This window comes from Vipera ursinii, assembly GCF_947247035.1.
Source record: "Vipera ursinii genome assembly, chromosome: 1".
Taxonomy (NCBI): Eukaryota; Metazoa; Chordata; class Lepidosauria; order Squamata; family Viperidae; genus Vipera; species Vipera ursinii.
The window spans coordinates 115,721,698-115,743,757 of record NC_139512.1 but is presented as its reverse complement, the minus strand read 5'-3'; the positions used below and the strand labels follow the sequence as shown (position 1 = coordinate 115,743,757).

General features: G+C 43.1%; 1 protein-coding gene across 1 annotated transcript in view; it reads left to right on the top strand.

The window, feature by feature from the left end:
- Nucleotides 1-7,544: 7,544 nt before the first annotated feature.
- DTX4 (deltex E3 ubiquitin ligase 4) overlaps nt 7,545-22,060 on the top strand; it is a 39,343-nt gene continuing 24,827 nt past the window's right edge. The window contains exon 1 of the mRNA XM_083348199.1: nt 7,545-8,352. Coding sequence (XP_083204325.1) covers nt 8,142-8,352 — 211 coding nt within the window. The 5' untranslated portion in view covers nt 7,545-8,141. The remainder of the gene's footprint in view (nt 8,353-22,060) is intronic.

Sequence of the window (22,060 nt, the reverse complement as noted above, 5' to 3'; positions counted from 1 at the left end):
CTAAATGGGGGGAGAAGCCCTTCCCTAGCTAATGGTGGAAGGGAAGAAGAGGATTTGTGACACCCCCAACTGTTGCAGCCTGAGAAAGCTTGGTGCTAACCATTTTTTTTTTACCCTGGGGGGGAATGGGGTTTTTTGAAAACTTTGCCTCGGGGAACAAAGAACCCTGCTCCCTTCACCCTTATCCATGCTTCTACGTCCCTTGATTTCTCTGTTGACTGGAAGCTGAATTAGAAAACCACGTCGCTGATGCGAGAACAGGGGTTCCCAATCTTAGCAACTTTAAAATGTGTGGACTTCAACTCCCCCACCCATGCTGGCTGGGGAATTTTGGAAGTTGAAATCTACACGTCTTAAAACTGCCAAAATTGGGAACCCCTGTGCTTGAATTCTCATTTTGGGTTTAGGGCAGGGGTGTCAAACTCACAATGTCACGTGACGTGTCGTGACGTTTCATAACTTGTTTGCCATTGCCGGCAATGGGGTGGGCACAGTTTGAGGCATCTGGCCCGCAATTTAGGGGGAAGGGAGACAAAATGCCATCGTCTTGTGTTGAGATAAGCAAACATCAGTAAGTACCGTATCTTTAGTAACATTGGTTTTATAGCCCCAAAAGGCTTCTGATTCTACCCCATGCCCAGCCATTAAATTCTATACAGTAAACTATATTTCAGGGCTTGCATAGATTATATTTTTTCAGAAGCACAGAAGTGCTTAATCCTCCTCCTTCTTAGATTTTTTTTTTCTTTTTAGAGTGCACTTCCTCTAGTCTAACACATTACATTACTGTTTAGAGCCTGGTGCGCACAGTCTATCTCCAAACCAATGTTTCTTATCATCTGAAAAAAAAGTTGACAAGAATCACATAAACGGAAGTAAACATGCTCAGCAAAACTTTCTATTCCAGCAAACCCACTGGGCTCACTGCTTCACATCTAATATGGCAGGGGTCCTCAAATTTGGCTCTCTTATGACTCATGGACTTCAACTTCCAGAATTCCTTAGCCAGGCATGCTAGCTGAGGAATTCTGGGAGTTGAAGTCCATGAGTCATAAAAGGGCCAAGTTTGAAGACCCCTGCTGTAGGCCTATCTCGTCCAAAGTGGTGCTTCCAGATGTGCTAGAACTATAACTTTCATAATTCCAAGTGGAGGAAGATTAGCCCAGGCCAAGGAAGGGGGTACGTTTCTAGGGGCTGGGAGGCTTCACTCTCATTTCTTGGAAACCTGGGAGTCATTGCCATTGATGTCAACTGTGTGATTATATTGTGTATGTTATAGATAATGTATGTTATAGATAGCAACATTCCTTGCCTTCCCGCTCTAGTGGGTCAGATGGATATGACTGGCAAGAGAAGGTCCCTGATATCACATGGTCCCAAGCCATGAAGGGCTTTAAAGATGACAACCAGCACCTTGAATTGCACCTGAAAGCAAATCAGCAACCAATGCAGCTCCTGCAGGAGAAGTGATACACGTGCACACCGAGGTCTGCACAAAACCATGTGGACTGTGAGTTCTAGTTTGGCCTTAGTCATGAAAGCCAGATGGATGACTTTGGGCCAGTCATTCTCTCAGGCCAACTCACCTCACAGGCTGAGGTTAGTGGAGAAAATAGGGGGAGGAAGGGGTCATGTGGTCCACAGATTACAACCACAATTGGGACTAGATTTTCTGTTGCTAAGCAAGGTGGTTGCTAAATGAGTCGTGCTCAGTTTTACAGCATTTTTGGCCATGATTATTAAATTGTCATTAAGCAAATCTGGCTTCGCCCATTGACATTGCTTACTGGAAGCTGGCTGAGAGGGAATGCAAATGGTGGTTGTCCCAGGATGCTGCAATTGTCCCAAGTACATGCCATTTGCAAAATGACTGAATTTTCATCACTTGACTGTGAAAGTGCTGCAACGGTCATTAATCCAAGGAATGATTGGAAGTCATTCTTTTTCAGTGCTGTTGTAATTTTAATGAGGAGCTGTAAATCAAGGACTATCTGTATTAAAAAGTATTAAGTGTAACTCACCTTGAGTTATTTATAAAAATAATAAGGTAGAGTAAAAAAACCCAGAAATTAAAATTAAAAGTAAAAATAATGCTCCCAATTTTCAGTAAGAATCTGGGGGCTATAGAAAGGGAGGTGAAGGATGTATGTGACCCTGAGACTAAAGATTCTCAATCCCTATTCTAACTCATATAATAAATCAAGATACAATAGCATATTATATCACAAAAGCATCCATACATTTAACAATAGTAAGTCATGGTTTCTGACCTGGCGGAAATGGCAAAGATCTCGGCTTACTTGAAAGATCATTCGCAAGAACGTTATATTATGGAGTGGAAAAAGTGGATTGATTATATTCAGAACAAATATGGGACTAAAAAGTTTCACTTAGCATTTGAATAAGTTTTCTTTTCTTTTTTCCTTTTTTTAATGTAACTTTAGTATTGCTTGTAGTCATTTTATATGAGCTAGAGGGCGATAGAATTAATAGTTTATTGTTTTTAGCATATGGATGTTTATGATTGTTTTTTGTTTTTATACCTTGTACTTAGCTCTGGGAAGTGGGGGGGAGGGGGAATGGGGGGAGGGATAGGGAGGGTTAGGTAGGTGTGGGGGGAGGGGGGGATTGTTAAAGATAAAATGTACTCTAAAACTTTTCAATAAAAAAAAACAATAGTAAGTCATGCTTCACTGGGTACATTTATCCACCCAGGGGCAATGTACTGATTTTGAAAAGTACATTTTCAACTAAGCTAGCTCCTGAGAGACCCCCAGGAAGGCTTCTGAATGTCTTCCCCATTGTGACAATAAAATCCCAGGATGGAGATTTCTCCCCAAACCTGCTCTTTATAAAAACTGCATATTACAATCAAAAAACAATATTCCTTCCATGCTTTAAGCAAAACAGAACAGAAAATAATGCTGACCAACCCTTTCCAATTAGGTTAAGTATTTCCAGGGGAAAAAAACCGAAGAGCAGTGAGGGCACAGGAAAAACAGATCCTCCAACAGTATCATTTGTACTCCAAATGCATCTAATGCTAGATGAGTGATGCAAGAGACTCACTGAATTGTGCGTCTGAGATTTTTATCATCTGGATACATAAACGTAGTTGTTTAATGAAGTCAAACTCCCCAGCCTGCAGCCCTATTTTTATGTCCTAGTTTTTTTACATGTGGCTTGGGGGAATATCTGATGATGAGAACCCATGTTTGGTAGTGGTAATGAATCAAGGATAACCATTTTAAGCCCAGACACTTCAAAATATATGGCCATAGCCTTCATATAAAATACACCACAGGAAAATCACCCCTAAATGATGTTTTGGATTAATGATATATGCCTGCAGGGTGTGAGGCTGCTGTTCTGCAGTCAAAGCCTCTATCAAAACATTGTGGGCTGATCAACATGCAATGTGCAGAGCTGCACGATCTCTCAAACCAGGGAAATTGGAGCAGTCATGGAACCAACTTCGTAAGTTCTCTTAAGAGCCTTGTGTTTAAAGTCATCCTTTGTACAGGAATGGACAATTTTTTGGGTAGGTAGAGTCTCTTTTTTTCTGTTTCCATAAGTCACAGCAAGGATGGCCAGTGAACATGGCAACAACTCATGAGTGGGAACAGATGAACTTTGGGCTCCATTTTGGGAGATAATGTTTTTTTTAAAAAAACACAAGTTAACTTTAAAGCAGGGATCCTCAAACTTGGCCACTTTAAGACTTGTGGACTTCAACTCCCAGGATCTGGGAGTTGAAGTCCACAAGTCTTAAAGTGGTCACATTTGAGGACCGCTGCTTCAAAGTATGGGACTTAATAGGTATTTTCAAATCTATTTTTTAAAAAGAAGACTTAAAACAATGCTACTAAAAATGGCTATTTTGTTCCTAAATCTCAGTAGCATGGGGGCTGAGGTTAGATGCAACTTGGGATGTAGGTAGGAGCTGCCAACTGGTGCTTTACTGAAGGATTCTGAGAGTCCAATTTTTATTTGAAAGTGAAAGGAAAGAAAGAAGGAGCAGTGCTCAGGGATCTTGAAATAGCCCAAGCATTCAGACTAGCCAGTTGAATTATATACAACACATCTCACAATCTTGTTTGCAAAGAACTGTGGCAAACTTACATATCAATAATATTAATCTTTAAATATGTATTTATACATACACTTTTAATTGGTGATGAATTTCCCATTTTGTCCATATGTACATAGATGCTCTTATGGACTCTACTCTGAAAAGGGCCCTTGTAGCAATTGGATGATACTAATTATTGCTCCTTTGGTACACAGAGGGAGTTTGACTTCCACTGATTATGTGCCATCAAGTTTGCACATAGAGTTTCTCCAGGATGACCAGTTTCCAACCTGGTCCTTCCATTCTTCCAACAGTGAACCTGTTGCTATTGCTATTGAGTCCATTTAACTGAGTCAACTTTCCCTTCTCTTTCTTTTCACCTTCCTCTAGAGAACTAGGCCAGGGGTAGGCAACCTTGGCTCTTATATGACTTGTGGACTTCAGAATTCAAGTCCACAAGTCATAAAAAGAGTCAAGGTTGCCTACCCCTGAACTAGGCCTTTACATAACATAGCATGATAGTTTCAGCCTGGTCATTTGCGCCTCAAGTAAAATCTCTCATTTCTTAGGAAGTCTGAGTCTCTGGCTGCTTGCACTTGTTACCATTAGCTTGCTCTACTAGAGGTAGTCCTCAACTTACAACAGTTCGTTTAGGGACCGTTCAAAGTTACGTCATTGAACAAAGTGACTTAGGACCGTTTTTCACACTGTTGCAGCATCCCCATGGCCACGTGATCAAAATTCAGACACTTAGCAACTTTATGATTGCTGCAGTGTCCCAGGATCATGGGATCAACTTTTGCAACCTTCTGACAAGCAAAGCCAATGGGGAAGCCAGATTCACTTAACAACTGTGTCGCTAACATAACTGCAATGATTCACTTAACAACTTTGGCAAGAAATGTTGTAAAATGGGGCTAAATTTACTTAACAAATGTCTCAATTTAGCAACAGAAATTTTGGGCTCAATTGTGGTTGTAGGTTGAGGACTACCTGTACATATTTACTCTTAGTCCTATTGTTTTACTGTATTCCTTGACTTTTATTACTAGAGCTAGCAGATCATTTGCATTTTCAACTATCAAAGTTGTTTCACCAGCAGAGTGCAGGTTATTGATGTTTCTTCCTCCAGTTTAAAACCACACTCATCTTGCTCTAATCCAGTTTCCCTACATATATATTTAGCATTAGGCTGAATAAATAAGGGGAAAGTATACAGCCTTGTCTCATTCCTTTGCTGACCACTAGCCAGTCTACTTCATCAGGTGCCATGGCTTCCCAACCCTGTAAGCTTCACGTGAGGACGAGGAGATGTTTTGGAGTTCTGATTCTCCTAAGCACGTTCAACGGCTTGATATGGCTGACACAGTCAAAGGGCTTTCTATAATCAATGAACCATGCATGGGTATCTTTGAGTATTCTTTGTCTTTCTAGTTTGCAACAGCAATACAAGTGAATGAGCATTAGATTTTTACAGTTTTACCTGTGGAAAGGTGGCAACTGTGACTGTACAGCAAGAGAGGGAACCATGTCTTGCACAATAGAGAGGCTGATCAATGCACTGATTCCTGATCCACATCAAGAGTGCCTCTTTAGGTTTCAGAAAAAAAAATATCTGTGGCAATAACTGATGTGGACACTGATGTGGACACATTGTGGAGTCAGGGATAAAGGCACCCTAACTTTGAGTCACTTGAGAGGTGGGCTGCATAGTAAGCTGGTAAGGGGTCTGGAGACAGAGTCATATAATGAATGCCTAAGGGGAACTAGGTATGGGAAGAAAAGGCTTAAGGGAGACAAAAGGATAACCATTTGCCAAGGATGAAATAAGGACCCCTGCCTTGGTCTGAGGGTTGGATCAGAAGACCTCCAAGTTCTCTTCTAGCCCTTTGATTCTAAGTTTAATAAATGATTGTTTTAAGGCATAATTGTGCAGGACCTGAAACAATTAAAATGCAGGGGCGATTCACTTGCATCCAAACTAGTCTTTCATGCATTCAAACTATTGCTATTACGGTTACCGTACATGCAAATTGCACTGAAGTCAAAATTTGATTCTATAAATCTTGTGCATTGCCCTCTGAATACTTGACATTGCAATACCATATTGCTTTGAAATCTGTTTATTTTTTTTCATCTCTCTCTCTTTGTCTCTCCCCTTCCCCCTCTCTCATAGAGAGAAAACAGTGGGAAACCACTTCTCAAAATCTTGACAAGAAAGCTTGTCAAAGCTGGTTTGAAGACTCTCCCAAATAATAAAAATAACACCAAAAAGAATAGCATCAGCCTATCCCAGGTCTTTAAGTAGGATTCAATAGATGGACAAAAATGCCAAATCCAGTTTCAACAACTGGCTGACTCTGTGACCAACTATAATAATAAGGAAGACCCTGAAAGTACAGTAGCTGTTTAAAATAATTCTAACTTGCTCAAATAAGGCTGCCGGAAATATTAGCATCTTTGATGGATGCAGGGCCAAAGCAGTGCCAGGAGTTTACAAAAAGTTTGTATACACTGTATTTTTTTTCCCGAAGCAGCACAATGTTGAACAAAATTGCAAAACTGCACTATAACGGAAGGGATTATTTTGTAGGTAGGAGATAATATACTGCATTTTTTTAAAAAAAGAAACACGTACGCCTTTCGTAAGACCAAGGCGGCCGCTAGGAAGAATTGACCCCTGCCACCAATTCTGGGCCCAGCTGTGATGGGGCGACTCTCCTATCCAACGCCTCACCCCCACCATTTGTTGCTTCGGCTAGCGCCGGAGGGTAGTACAGGCTGCGGTAAAAGGCTGCGCTACATCAAGCGGCAGGCGTGAAAAGCAATGGCCGGGCTGACCCCACGCAGCAGCGGGCTTTGGGCCAGCCATCGTGTCCCGTGTCGTCTCGCCTTCTCCTCGTCTCACCCCGGAGGGTGGGTGGGTGGGGGGCAATCGATCGGGCACCCCCGCTCGGGATGCGGTGGTCCAGTCCATCCCGCTGTTGCCGTCGGCAGCAGGGGGCGCTCTATGCCGAGCAGAGGGGTGGGTTGAGGAGCGGAGGGCCGACTATGAGGTAATGGCGGGAGGAGCGAAAGGAAGGAGCGCAAGACGCCGCGTTCTGGGGGCCGCTGGTGCCGCGGCTCCTCTTCCCACAATCCTTGCAAAGGCAGGGAAGTGGTTGTAACGGCGGGCGAGGTTGCAAGAGGCAGGAGTCTGGCGCTCGGGCTGCGTGCCATGGCTTATTGTGTCTCAGCTGAGGGCAAGGGGCAACGCGCGGGCTGGAGATTTGCATTTCTCCCGCTGTGTCGAGAAAGCCCTACTCAGCCAGGGTCCTTATAGAAAGAAGGCGGCGTAAAAGCAACAGGGAGGTGGAGCGATTGCTGCATCTGCTACCCGGGGAAGCGAGAAGGGGTGGGGTGGGGGGTGGAGGGTGGAGGGACGACCCCCGAATTAGAGCATGAAATTCCTAGGAAGGCTGGTCCAAAAGATCCCCCTCGTGCAGACGCAGAGAAGGGAGGGAAAAGCAGAGTAGGAGAAGATGCAACTGGTGTAACTTGAGTCATCTCCTGCCGTAGCAAGAGACACGTTTCCCTGCCGAGACACTTTACGCAGCAGAGGACGGGAACCTGCTTTTCCAGCTTGTTGGCTGGAAGGCTCTTCTTGTTCGTTTTGAAAATGCACGCATTTCCCAGGCAATGAGGCAAGACCGACCGAATTTGCTTGGAAATGTGAAAGCTTTGGAAGGCGTTTAAGCCTCTTTCCTTGACACGGCACCCCAAAGACTCGAGTCTTGTGCGTTTTGTTTGGTTTTGTTTTGAACCGGACGAGCTCCCCAAATACTAACTAGCCGCACCAAACAGCGGGTGGGAGAAAGAAAGGATTCAAAAGAAGACAATTTGGAACCGGTCCAAAGGAGCGAGCGAGCAGCCAGCCAGCCCGCCAGCCCGTAGGCGTGACGTTGCAGAGTTTAAAGGGGGCCGAGGAGATCTGTCGGAGGTTGATCCGACGACAAGGCTGCCGGAGGTGCCTGGGTTTCGGAGGCTCTCCGGGAAGAGACTGCTTAAAGAGCAAAAGGCAAACGAAATAATGCTGCTGGCTTCCGCTGTGGTGGTTTGGGAATGGCTGAACGAGCACGGTCGCTGGAGACCCTACAGTCCGGCCGTGAGCCACCACATCGAGGCGGTGATCAGAGCCGGGCCGAGAGTTGGGGGCAGCGTCGTTCTGGGCCAGGTGGACAATAGGCTCTCGCCGTACATAATCGATCTCCAGTCCATGCACCAGTTCCGCCAAGACACGGGTGAGTTTGACCCCTCCTCATCTTCCCAGCGCCACCCCGACCCCCTTGCTGCGATTTTTGTCTTTTCCTTGGCCGGAGCCATCTCCCTTCTCTTGTCTCTTCTTCTGATCGGCGACCAAAGGAGGGGCGTATTTTCATTCGGGGACTTGGTGGTGTGTTTTTTTGTTGTTTTTGTTTTTAACGAGACATATAAAAAGTCCGCTGGGATTTAAGTTTCATTGCGATTGCACACAGCCCCGTTATGTTAAAGGTTGGTATTTGGGACAGCTCTTGTTAGGCAGCGGGGGTAATGAGGTGGGGACAGGGCAGAGGGAGATTTATGCGAATATTGAAATTTGCCAATTCTAGAAAAAGGATTTGGAGGTGGAAATAGGGCGCAGCTGACATACTGGGCTACAAGCTTCCAAATCCTACTGCCCTTGCCAGAAAAAAGAGGGGGCTTCACTTGATGAGCTTCGATGGGAGGAAGACAAAATAGTTTTCTGAGAATTTGCCTTTCCTATTCTTGATGCTGTGCAAACCCTGTCTCTGCTTAATAGTGGTGCCTGTTGTAGCCCGTATAAGTTCAGAAAACCCTGTTCTGCAGTGAAGATGCTGGTGTTCTCGAATGCCTTGTAAAGGTGTGTGAGCAACTGTGTACTTGCACACTTCAGCTTACAAAGAGCAAAATACACAAATATGAAACCTCAAAGGCTAGTGTGGAAAAAAGTAGCTGGAACCAATGCTTCTTTGGAACTTATACTACTGAATAAATCTGAATAGAACTGAGCTCTCTGTGTGTGTGTGTGTGTGTGTGTGTGTGTGTGTGTGTGTGTGTGTGTGTGTGTATCTGTCTGTCTCATGCCTTGAGACAAAATACAGCTGTATGTATACTACATATGCCAGGAGGGGAGCATGAAAAAAATGATAAATAACATGAAGCATTATGTAATGTGGTGTGATTTTGTAAAATCAGCCAGTCAAACTTGCAGTTTAAATAGTGACTCCTGATCACATTTTGAGGAATATTGCATAAACATGAATGAAAAGCTTTGTGATTTGATTTTTAATTTATTAGCTGATCTGGAGTAACATTAACATATACATACTGTTGAAACTATAATCATTTGGCTGAAAGGTGGGACCAACAAGTAGTTTACCCAGAAAGGTTAAGAATAAAGATGATTTAAAGGTGGTTATGGAAGAGCAACAGATCCAGATGATACTATTCTGAATCCATGTCATTAAAGAACCTAATCTTTCTTTTCCCTGAAACTTTGTAGAAACTGAGGGAGGGGAGGGGACTTATTTTTGTGGGTTGGTGTGAGTTACAGGTAGGTTTTTTTCTAGAAGCATTGTTGATTCATAACTAGACCCATAACTAGACATCAGTCAAGGACTCTGCATGGAAACCATCAAGTGGAAGAAAAATGGTCTGCCAGCTACGAAAACCAAAACAAAATATCAGGCTAAAAAAAAACAATAACTATTTGTGTGATATTGTAAAAATCATGCCAGGAGCTTTAGTTGAAGGTCTGGAGACTGATGGGGGTGGGTGGTGCTTCATCGCTGCCTCCTCCTGCCCCCCTCCCACCCTTTCTTTCCCTGTCTTTTACTTAGTATCTGTGGATTTGTCAAAGAGCTGAATGCCTCTTGGCAAGATGCTCCTGAGATCCCGTCAGTGAAGCAGTTGCAGTCTCACGGCTGAGAACCAGGCGCTGAGAACCAGGCGTAGGTGTGCAGCTGTCTCTGCTGACAATGAGGAAACACCCTGGGAAAACCATCAGCCTCCTTAGCTGGGAATCCCGTTTGCTCCTGCAAGTGAGCTCATGTGAAGAAGGGAAGTAGCTATTGGCTCAGGAGATCAGATGGGAGGAGTTAGCAGGTGAATCAGACCATCCCTGTGCATTAGAAGAAGCCTCCTGCTACGCACAGTATATGGTGCAGCTGGCTGCCTGTGGAACAGGCTGGTCCTGGGTGAGCAGATGAAAGAGAAGAGCTGCATGAAAGCTTGGCCTGCAAACAGGATGACTTCAAGGGAGGAGTCAGAAACCTGACAGAGGCAGACAAAGCAGATGAAAGCTACTTTTTGATGCACATTTCAGTGGAAAGGCTAGAAATATTAATTAGTGCTTTCTGAGATAGTATTAAAAAGAATAAATAAGATGTAAATAATAGTTTCTCAGATGTTTGGTCTGAACACAACATCCCTGATCTCTGCCCTCACTGACAACAAACAGCACCGGTTCAATTGGACTAACGTGAAAATCAGCCACGCTACCACCCGTCATGCTTGTGAGTTCATCGAAGCCTGGCACTCCACAAGCAACTCCATCAACAGACACATCGACCTACAACCAGCCTATGAACCCCTCAGAATCCAAATCAACCGCACAGCCAGCCAGAGACAGCATCAACCCTCAGCCAACCCACACAAGCCCCCCTCTTCTCCCACCAGCAGTTCACCTCCCAATGACCCTGGCCTGATGTAACCTCCCCATCACAAGACCCATCACAAGATTCTCTCTGATGACTCACACATGACCCATTACAAGACCTTCATTTGACACACCCACACCTGAAGCCCTTTTAAACAGAACACTGACAATCCCCTAAACTCCGCTGAAGATGTTATCTAGCCTGGTAATGAAACATTTGGAAACCAACCCACAAGCTCGGAGAAGAAACCTTCACACCCTCACAACATCCCTGAGTCTGGCCTGTAAAGCCGAAGTGCACTATTTGACCAGTCCCTGAGAAGTATAAGTGCATTTTGTTGGGTCTTTGTTGTACAGCAGGGGTGTCAAACTCAATTTCATTGAGGGCCGCATCAGCATTGCGGTTGCCCTCGAGGGGACGGGTGGGCATGGCCAGGGTGGGCGTGGCCTACTGGGTGGGTGTGGCTAAAGTGTGTATGGCCTACTGGGTGGGCGTGGCCAGCTCTACATCATTCGCATCAAGGGTGCCTATGGGGGCCTGGGCAGGAGTGGGACAGACCTGAGGGTCTCTGGCAGAAGGAGGGTCTCTGGGCCAGGGCCAAGGCAGTGGGGGCCGTTCCCTCACTGTTTCCAGGATGGCTTCGTGGGCCACATGAAACCACTTCGTGGGCCGGATCCGGCCCCCGGGCCTTGTGTTTGACATGTCTGTTGTACAGTAAATGATTCTTTTAAATGTCACCAGAGCAGATTTTGTTTCCATATAATGGGAGTCAAAGAGGTGTGTGTAGATGAAACCCTAGCACAATCATAATCCTTATGAAACACAGCAATGTGACTATTAACTACAGCTGGTGGAAAAATAGGTGGGAGAGGCATTTTGTCTGTACTTGTAGGATGAGCAAGATTTGTGCTAAGTGTTGAGTTTGTCCACAGTGAGCCTCACTTATGCTATGAAGTTATTCTGATCAGATAACTTTTTTCAACTGCTCTGAACATTTGTGATCAGTCCTGGGCCTCGTATCACTGATCAGTTGAATACAGAAAACTGATTGTTTGCATGATAGTCTCTCATATCCTTCGATTATTAGGACAGGATTCTAAATTAACTACGTTTGCTTCTTTCTTCTCTCTGTTGTTTTACTGCCATGGGAGGGAGTTAGGTCTCCTCAATTCCATTCATACACAATACTGTAAATTGTCTGTTGTGAGATGTATTCTGCCTAGTGTCCAGGCCTTTCGCCAAGAAAGCCAGATTTCCTTCTCTGTAGATGATATAGTTCTCCAAATATTTCTTCTCTACCTCATATGATTAGACTGTGAGTAGGAACAATCTCTAGCAGTTGCCCAGGTCTGCTGACTGAGCCTTTTTGCATTGGATGTAAGAACCAGGCTACAGATTGAATCTGCTGTAAAGATATGTTGGGAGGCCTTTCCTCTGCAGACCAATTCCAGTTCAATTATAGGTGAATGTGACAGCTTCACAAACCCAAAGTAGGGTGTGAGGTTTTTCCACTGTACATCTTATAGTTAATGGTAGCTTGATAGCTTATCCCAAAATTGGTGCTTATATTCCTGTTAATCACATACCTCCCTGTCTAATACATTCCATGTTTGGAATGTTGTGAATTAATATAAATTTTCAAGTGTGATTCATTATCAACTCTACAAGTGCAGCCCTTGTGCTCAGCCACATTGTGAGAGACTAACAGCCTTCTCACTGCCTTTCAAAAGTTCATTTTGTCTAAGCTCATGTCTTGGCAAATTCAGTTAGAGGCAGTGAAATGGGGAATGCAAAACTAAATAGGTTCAAGGACCAAGGAACAATTAGGGTGAGCCACAGAAGTCTTTTAAGCAACTAATGAGACAAATGGCTTTCTAGATGAGTTAAAGTTAATGGTGCATTAAAGAAAGTCAGTAAAATTGCACAGCCTTGAATAAATTCCCTGCATCCATTTACAGTGCAGAAGAGGTACGACCATGGCCATTATCGAAGACTATAGAATATTACCAAAGGATTAATTCAAAGTACTAAAAGCAATCTGCAGATATCAGCCATTCTGGCCAGTCAAAGCTGCTCTAGGCCAGCCACCTGCAATCATGAAACAGGAGCACTAAATATCCTGCTTTCCTGTTCAGTTTGCATCCAGATGTGAAATATTGTTGGAGACCTATTACCTTTGAGTGTTGTTGCATTTTGGGCAGAGGGGCTAATACCTTGGAAAATTAAGTCCTGGTCCATTGGAGCCAAAGATAAGCTGTTTATCTCTAATAATTCTCTACCGCAATATCATGATTTGGTACAAAAGATGTAGAAAGAGATTCCTGGGTTTAGAGTTGATTCCTGGAATTGGGTGTGAGCACCGTTATGGATTGATTTACAAAGAGATAGTCTTCTTGACTTGGGAACAGAAACACTCACTGAAGTCTTCTTGACTTGGGAAAAGAAACTACTCACTGATCTTTCAGGATTTTTGTAAGGGTCAAAAAAGATATTTAATAATAATTTAAAAGCTAGGATGCTAACCGAGTGAAAAGGTTAGCCCAAAAATAGAACAAAAGAGACTGGCAAAAAGAACGTGGAAAATATTAATAAAAATATTTTATTATAAATTTAATGCAATAAGACAATTTCATTATACAAATAATACAATTGCAAAATATCTAAATAAACAAGATATGGTCGATCAATATTGAGGTTAAAGAAGGAGATTATAGAAAAGCCCGATGAATTACCGTATATACTTGAGTATAAGCCGACTCGAGTATAAGCCGAGACCCCCATTTTCACCCCCAAAAACTGGAAAATGTTCGTGACTCGAGTATAAGCCGATCCGCCGTTCTGCAAGCCTCCGCCGCCAGCAGAGGCTCGATCCGCCATTTTTCAAGCCTGAATACACAGGAATACCCTGTGTGGCCGCGGCTCTCGGGGAAGCCCTGGCTGTCCGCTTCCTCGCTCCACGCTGCCATTCGGGCCCGCGCGTTCCCCGGGCAAATCGCGGCGCCCAGCAGGCGAGGAAACACGCCCGCTCCAGTCGCCCCCCCTTCCCTCAGGAGATGCGAAGCAAGTGACCGCCCGGAGCTTACCGAGGACTTGCGCGCGGCCGAGGCTTCGGTGCTTCCAGGATCGCGCGCACCTCTCCCAAGCCGCCGCCGTCCGGAGACCTGCCGAAGTTTGGGGAGATTTGGGGAGGTGCGCGCGCACCTCCCCAAACCTCCCCAAACGTCAGCAGGTCTCCGGATCTCCGTGCCCTGCCTGCCTGCTTCTTTCCGCAGCGGAAAGAAGCAGGCAGGCAAGGCACGGAGATCCGGAGACCTGCCGACGTTTGGGGAGGTTTGGGGAGGTGCCCAAACCTCCCCAAACGTCAGCAGGTCTCCGGATCTCCTCCCCAAACCTCCCCAAACGTCGGCAGGTCTCCGGATCTCCGTGCCTTGCCTGCCTGCTTCTTCCCGCAGTGGAAAGAAGCAGGCAGGCAAGGCACGGAGATCCGGAGACCTGCCGACATTTGGGGAGGTTTGCGCGCGCACCTCCCCAAACCTCCCCAAACTTCGGCAGGTCTCCGGACGGCGGTGGCTTGGGAGAGGTGCGCGCAATCCCGGAAGCACCAAAGCCTCGGCCGCGCACAAGTCCTCGGTAAGTTTTTTTTGTTGACTGGAGTATAAGCCGAAGTGGAATTTTTCAGCCCAAAAAGTGGGCTGAAAAATTCGGCTTATACTCAAGTATATACGGTATTTATTAGTGGCTTTGCTCAAGAAAAATCATAGTACAGTATTTGGATATTTTAAGCAGATGGCCCTAACCATAGTTATATGGTTATAGAATTTCTTATAATTCTCTAAGCTTCAATAAAAACAACACAAAGGGCAATATGACTCCACCCAATATTGATTAGTTGGTTTAAACAACAGATGTCAGTCTTGAGAAAACATACTCCAAAAGGAACGCTTTTTACAGTCTTTCTGAACCCAACTAAGGCTCTGATCTTGCAGAATCCATCTATTGAAACAAGGCATGCCATGGTCCAGAAGGTTTGAGTCTCCGTTTATGTGCCACAAATCCTTCTGCCACTCAAGGACAGGTGTCTCTGACTGAACATAGTGGACTTGAGGAAGTGCATTCCAATGCACTGGGCCTTTGTTCCTTCAATTCCGCCCCTTCTACTGTCCAGAAGGCTTTTATTTTTCATGATTCTCTTGTTACCCCATATTTTGGGAGCAACGTACACAACCAACCGTGTAATGACACATGTTAGTTTTTTCACCCAAAAGTCATGTTTGGTATGCAGTTAAAACATAGACATGTGTTCTTTGGGGCAGTCAGGAGCTGAACTTTAGAAAGTAATTGTTCAGCTTCTGAGTCATAGCCAGTTTGACAATGAGGTCACTTGAGTGGGCAAGGGTGAATTTGGGGGTGGAATTTTGCACACCAGTGTCAGTCCTTGGCTATTTTTTTTTTAAAGCAAAAAATCAGGCTACTGCAAATAACTTTACTGTTGAATTTCAGTAGTTCCACCCTGGCGGTGGGGCTTCGAAACGCTATAGAAATGAACATGGGGACATGTTCATGAACATGCCACAGATTTTTGTTGCCACCCTTGAGATGAAGCCTTATATACGCCCGGGAGACTTAGCAGCTGTTGGAGTGTTTGGTAAGTTTTGTGGCGCCATTGCTGTCTGGAATGTAAATGCTACACATCCTCAACTCAGATTCTGAGTCTGGTATTGCAGTGGTATAATGTGGTTGATGAAGGGTTTTTTCCTCTGTTTGATTAAGAAATAGGGTGGCTGTTAACTGATTCAGAACTTAGTGTCAGCCGAAATGGAATAGTTTTAGACATTTCCGTTTCGCCCTACCAAAGGCCATCTAGAGCATTCAGACAAAATTCCTTCCCAAAGAGAAGAGGATTGCTGTCTTCTGTGCCCCCTTTTTTAAGGGAAGCATTTAGCCCATTTTTCTTCTACCAAGCCATTTATATCTTTTATAATATTAGGCAGGTTTTCTTTCTTTATTTGCTTTAGTGTCTTTAGTACTCCTTAATGGTGTTAATTGTGGAAATGTTAATGTAAATTAATTTTGAAGTCCTTATATAGGTATTTCTCAAAATGAACCCAAAATTACTGTTGCTAAGTGGGACATTTGTTCAGTGTGTTTTGGCCCACTTTACAACCTTTCTTACAACAGTTAGTAACAAGATTTTAAGTGAATCTGGCTTCCCCATTATCTTTGTTTGTCAGAAGGTCATAAAAGGTGATCACATGATCCCAGGACACTGCAGATGTCATTAATAGGAGTCAATTGTTCTTCTTTTGCTGCTCCCTTGAAGAGAGAATTTGATGGACAGCAATTACTAACATAAAGGGTCCATCCTTTGTCCAGACTTTGGCTGTAGATAGCTGTATTTTTGAATAGATGTGTGTTGTCCATCTGCACATATCATCTAGCATTCCAAATATTCCATTGCATAATTGGGCTCCCTTCATGATAGAATGGCTGTTGCAGGATTCCTCCCTTAGGGAAAAAAAACACACTAAAGTTTGCAACTGAGCAGAGGGACTTTCTTCCCTTGAAAGAATAATTAGCATGCACACCGAATCCTTGTCTGTGTGGAGGTATTGTAGGTCTACTCGCTGCCAACCCCTTTCTTAAACTCATTCCCCTAATAAAAGCTTTCTCCATATATTCTGTCCTTATCCAGTGGTTGCCACAGTGATCAGCAATGTTTCTGCCTGCTCTTCTATCTTCTCGGCTGAATTTGCTAAGACCAAATCAAATTGATTTTGAACTCTGATGTTGTCCCATCTTGGCAATAGAGCCACTGGGTCAAGAAAGAAAGTGGGACTGGCTGCAGCTCTGTCTATAAGCCTTTTGTCAGCTCTGAGACAGGCAGAGATTAATGTTTGCTTTGCACTTGCAAAATGAAAGGCCTGAAAAGAATACCAACACCAACATGTTGCTGTCAAGCTTAGGGGTCCCCAGAGTTAGGGGGGCCATTGATTTGCTTGGAGAAATGAAAGAGGAAAGAATTTCCATCTATTGTGTCTACAGTTTTACCTACTGCCCCAAAGCTTTCTCAAAGTGCTCTACAGTTTGTGCTCACAACAGTGGCGAAATTATTGTTATTCATTTTTTTGCAAAGACGGATCTAAAAGGCCAGTGGATTATTATATTACATGTTATGTTTTTTGTGAACAGACCCACTTGATTGTGCAACTTTCTGAGTCCTTGTAAGCCATGTTGATGGATGCGCAAATAACCCAAGCCAAACTTTCTCTACGGATGCATGCATTTTAATGGCTCCAACCATACTGGATAGACTGGATGTGTCAGACATGCCTACTGAATCCAAACAGTTTCTCCCATACTTTACATGACAAGTATATTTCCCCACCCTTCCTCTCAGAATTGTAAGTCAGCACTAAAGAGATTCATCTCTTTTGTTCTCATATTAAACTTATGCATTTAGTCCGAGATTGATCAGTCTCTAAGATGTCTCGTCTGTTTCAAGACTGAGTTGGACTTTGAACTAAAATTTATGTGCTTCAAAATAATACTCGTAAATGCATTATAGTCCAGTGGTTCTTGACTGTCAGATAAGATCATGATGGATTTTTTGTTTGATTTTTTTGAGGGAGTGTGTGTGTGTGTGTGTGTGTGTGTGTGTGTTTGATATAGAACTTAAAGCTGGTTTATTTAAAATTTCAAGCTAGAAGATTTGATTAATATTTAATACCATGCAGTAAAGAATATATCTAGTTCCCTGTAACATCCTTGCTTGCTCTCCAAATCTGGAATTAAAAACAAAAAACTGAATTCCACCCTCAGATACAAAAAAGTGATCATTGAATAATAGTTGGCTATGGTAAAGGAAGCAATAAGAGACTTTGGACAAAACTATTAAAAATGCATTTGCATACATGGATTTGGTAGTGCGTATATATTCCATAAAGGCCTTCCAATTGTTTGTTTATTTATTTTTTTAGTAAGAATTGGCTTTTACATTATTAGGTATCAAGTGGAGACTACTAGAAACAATCTTCTGTGCATACTTTCCTATCCAGCTGTGATATAATACTGCTCTTCTTTTTCCTCCTCCTTCATTATGCAGTATCTCTGTATCACTAGTAGCTTCTTATAAAAGAATTAGTTGTCACACAGAAGCTGTAACCAATCCTATTAGATGTAATTCTGTTCAGAACTGTAACTTAGCTTTATAGGCCCAGTCTTACCCCTCCATTTTTTGCTCTTTTGAGGAAATTCTGAAATATCCAAAGGAGAAGGGAAAAATGGATTCATGTCAAATGAGAACTTACCCATTTCGGGAGTACAGTCTGATACACAGACTGAAGCTCCCTTGCACGCTGATTATCTCTGCTTTCCCAAATTTTTCAATGTTGCTTGCAGTTTTAAAAAATCAATCCAAAACATCAGTAATTTGAAAAGAACGCACACTACACGGTGTACTCATACATCCCTGTAAGCATGTATATTAAGAAAAAAAGTCATAAAAATAGACATACTTTTTTTAAAAAAATAGGACACTGATACAGAAATGAGAGACACTGAAGAAAGCAATCAAAAAATGAACAAAATCAAGTTTAAGAGGATCATGATCTTGTTTAAAGATAGACAAAGCTAATGTATTACTCAAAATAGTTGTGGTCTCTTAATCAACTACCCAAATCAATGCTTTAATTCTCCATCTTAGATCTATCTTATCAACTTCATATGCTGACAAGGCCCAGAATCATGCATGATTTCCTGTAATATGTGCTTACAGGATAGAGATACTGAGTGAGGGGAAAAAACCATCCACCTCTTACTATCTCATATGAATACTACATCATGGCCAGCATGCAGAGATTATCTTCTCCCTTCTCTTTCACCCCACTCCCTTTTATGAAGCATTCATTGTTTCTTGCCTTGATAAACTCAAGGCAATCTGATGACCTTTGTCTAAACTAGATTCAGTGAGAAATGTACCCTTAATTGAAGGTTTTTTCCTCCTTCCTTAAACCCCTTTCAGTGATAGCAGGCATGAAACTGCATTGAAAGAGGAGTAAATTATGTGTGTGACTGTAGCATAGGCTAGCTAGCTAAATCCTAATCCAGATGAAGGCAGAAATTCAGTTCCTAAGGATATCAGGAAACCTTAACAGAAGGGATCTCCCCAGTCCTTTTAAAAGCTGGAATGCTGTGAGGCCACCTTGGGGAAGGTGGGCTGAAGACTCCTTAAACCCAAGTTGCCTTGTTGAATGAACTATTGTTCTGGGCGACTTCCCTCTTCTCTTTCTCCCAGTTGCTATGAATGTTGTTGTTTGGGGTCATTAAGGAGTTCTGATGGTAAAGAGGCCGTGACCCCTGGCAAGGTCTCAATAGCTATTGTCCCTTTTCTTTTTCCTTCTTGAATGGCTGATGGCCTGTCTGAGTTAGGCAGGGAGGGAGGATTTTCCCACAACTGATGGATGAAAGAGAGGCGTTGGGGGGGGGGGAGATGCAGAGATTCCTATACCCTTTCTTCCACCCCCAAATCTGCTAGTTTCATCCTCGTGATGGATTATAATCAATTATAGGGTCTGTGTAGTAATGCAGCGGCTTGGCTTGCAGTAGGTTTTCTCCTTTGTAATGCCTGTTTCTTAAAAATCAGCCTTCCTACCTAATTTCCCAGGAACATTTTTGATGGGATTTTATTTAGTTAAAACCTAACTAAAGAAGGATTTCCCCCCCCCCCCCGAGATTAGAAATGGGGTCAAGTTAGAAATATCCAAGTGTTAATTAGTCAGAAAACTGATTGTCTACATTGAGAGCCAGTTTGCAGTAATGGTTACGGGCTAGACCAGGGGTAGGGAACCTTGGCTCTTTTATGACTCCGTGGATTTCAACTCTCAGAATTCCTGAGCCAGCATGGCTGGCTCAGGAATTCTGGGAGTTGAAGTCCACAAGTCATAAAAGAGCCAAGGTTGCCTACCCCTGAACTAGACAGAAATGGGAGCCCCGGAGGCCTGTTGATCATTTCGACACAGAAGCTGGCTGGGTGACTTTGGGCCAGTCATTCTCCTCAGCCTCTTAAGTGTTGTTACAAGGAAATGTTGAATGGTACAAAAAATGGGATATAAATCTAATAGATGCATATATTACTTCATATTTCCCCTCAGCCTTCTTAGCAATATATTTTTCAAGAATTCTTTTCATGGAATAATCACAAGAGCCTTGTTCTTTTGAACTGTCTTTTGCACATTGCTATGAAATATAAAGTATTTAATGTAATTCAGATCTAAATAAACAAAATTAATTTTCCAGATTTTCCCTATTGTTGTTTGATCATTGCTAATTCATACTCTTCAGTTATCTGCAACAGACAATGGTTGCTGGTACTAGTTAGTGGAGTTCCATTAATCTGTAGCATGGATGTAATTTCTGAAACCTATCTTTCTGTTTTTAACAAAATGAGACTCAAATTAACATAGATCGACAGATGTACTTTTATTTGGAGTTACACATCTGAAATCATTCAGTACTTGAATTGCTTACTGCAGAGTTCAGGGATGTTGATATTGCTTGACATTTTAATCAAATTCTTCTCATTTTAAGAATAGGTTTTAAATATGTTTTGCTATTAAACTCTTTCTGTATCCTTTTTACCCTCATATTAATATTATCTTAGAAGACATGTAATTTAAGACTGGGATGTCAGTCCCCCTTCTCACTAACCTTTAGACAGCTAGATACTCACTGCTTGAGAAGTCAAGAGGCATTCATGTCTGATCAAAGCTTTGGATCTGAGTAATTTAATAAGCTGAAGTCATGAACAGCTGTCTAAATCACCCTGCCTTGAGATATGCACACATATTAGCTCAGAAAAAATGTACACAAACGCACAAAGCTGCAAAATAATCAGGGTAAACTAAGATGGCTTTTGTGGCTGCTTATTAGAATATAATTTGCTAGGCACAGTGTTTTGCACTCACCTACTTCTTACAGTACTTACTAATATTATAGAATATAGGTGGATTTGTACCATTAGGGCATATGTCTGTCACAATTTCCCAGCTATAGCAAAAAATAAGACACATTTCTTTCAACTTACAAAAATCCAGTTTTCTAGATTGTTTGGTACATGCTGGTTTTACAGATTGGATCATTTTCTCTCTATTGCTGGTCCACTAGAGATATTTAGGGCATCAATTCCATCCTTCATTGCAAAGATTACAAGTATATTACATTGCATTTCTAAGTCTAATAAAGCAGACACAGCTACTGGTTAGCATAGTCTGTCACTGTCCTACTCCACACCTTTTAATTCTTTCAACCTGGTTTTAGCTAAAGTGGCCTATGTATTCACTTGAATGGACAGAGGCAGTCATCATCTTTGATTGTGTGTGTTGCTTGAAGCCATGGATGTACAGAATTTTTTACCGAAGGAGGTACTAGGTGTTGGTTTTGCAGGAACAGGTTCTGCAGGAAGAACAGAGGGGCCCTCGTACAGGTTCGCCTAGTGCGTCAGTTGTGCCCCTTTTTGGACCCACGCCCTCGTCACTTCTCGCCTGGATTACTGCAATGCTCTTTACATGGGGCTGCCCTTGAAGAGCACCCGGAGGCTCCAACTGGTGCAAAATGCGGCCGCGCAGGTGCTTATGGGAGTATCTCGGTACTCCCATGTTACATCATGGGCTAACATGTTGTTAGCCACCCTGAGTCCTTCGGGAGATAGGGCAGCATATAAGTCCCAAAAATAAATAAATAAATAAATAAATAAATAAATAAATAAATAAATAAATAAATAAATAAATAAATAAATAAATCACTCCTGCGCGAGCTGCATTGGCTTCCGGTTACCCTCCGGGTGCAATTCAAGGTGCTGGTAATAACCTTTAAAGCCCTACATGGCTTAGGCCCGGGGTACTTGCGAGACCACCTGCTGCCATTGTCAACCTCCTATCACCCGGTTCGCTCTCACAGAGTCGGCCTCCTCAGGGTGCCGTTGGCTAGGCAGTGCCGGCTGGCGACCCCCAAGGGGAGAGCCTTCTCTGTGGGCATGCCGAGCCTCTGGAATGAACTGCCTCCAGAGCTGTGGACAGCCCCTGACCTTCGGTCCTTCCGCTGTGACCTGAAGACCTGGCTGTTCCAACAAGTGGGCCTGGACTGACTATGGTTTTTTAATTAGGCTTTTTACTGGGTTAAATTGTCTCGTAATTATTGCATCTATTGTTTAATTCTTTTTTAAAAAAATACTTTATGTTTTTTAATTTTTATTGTTGTGAGCTGCCTTGAGTCCTCAGGGAGAAGGGCAGCATAT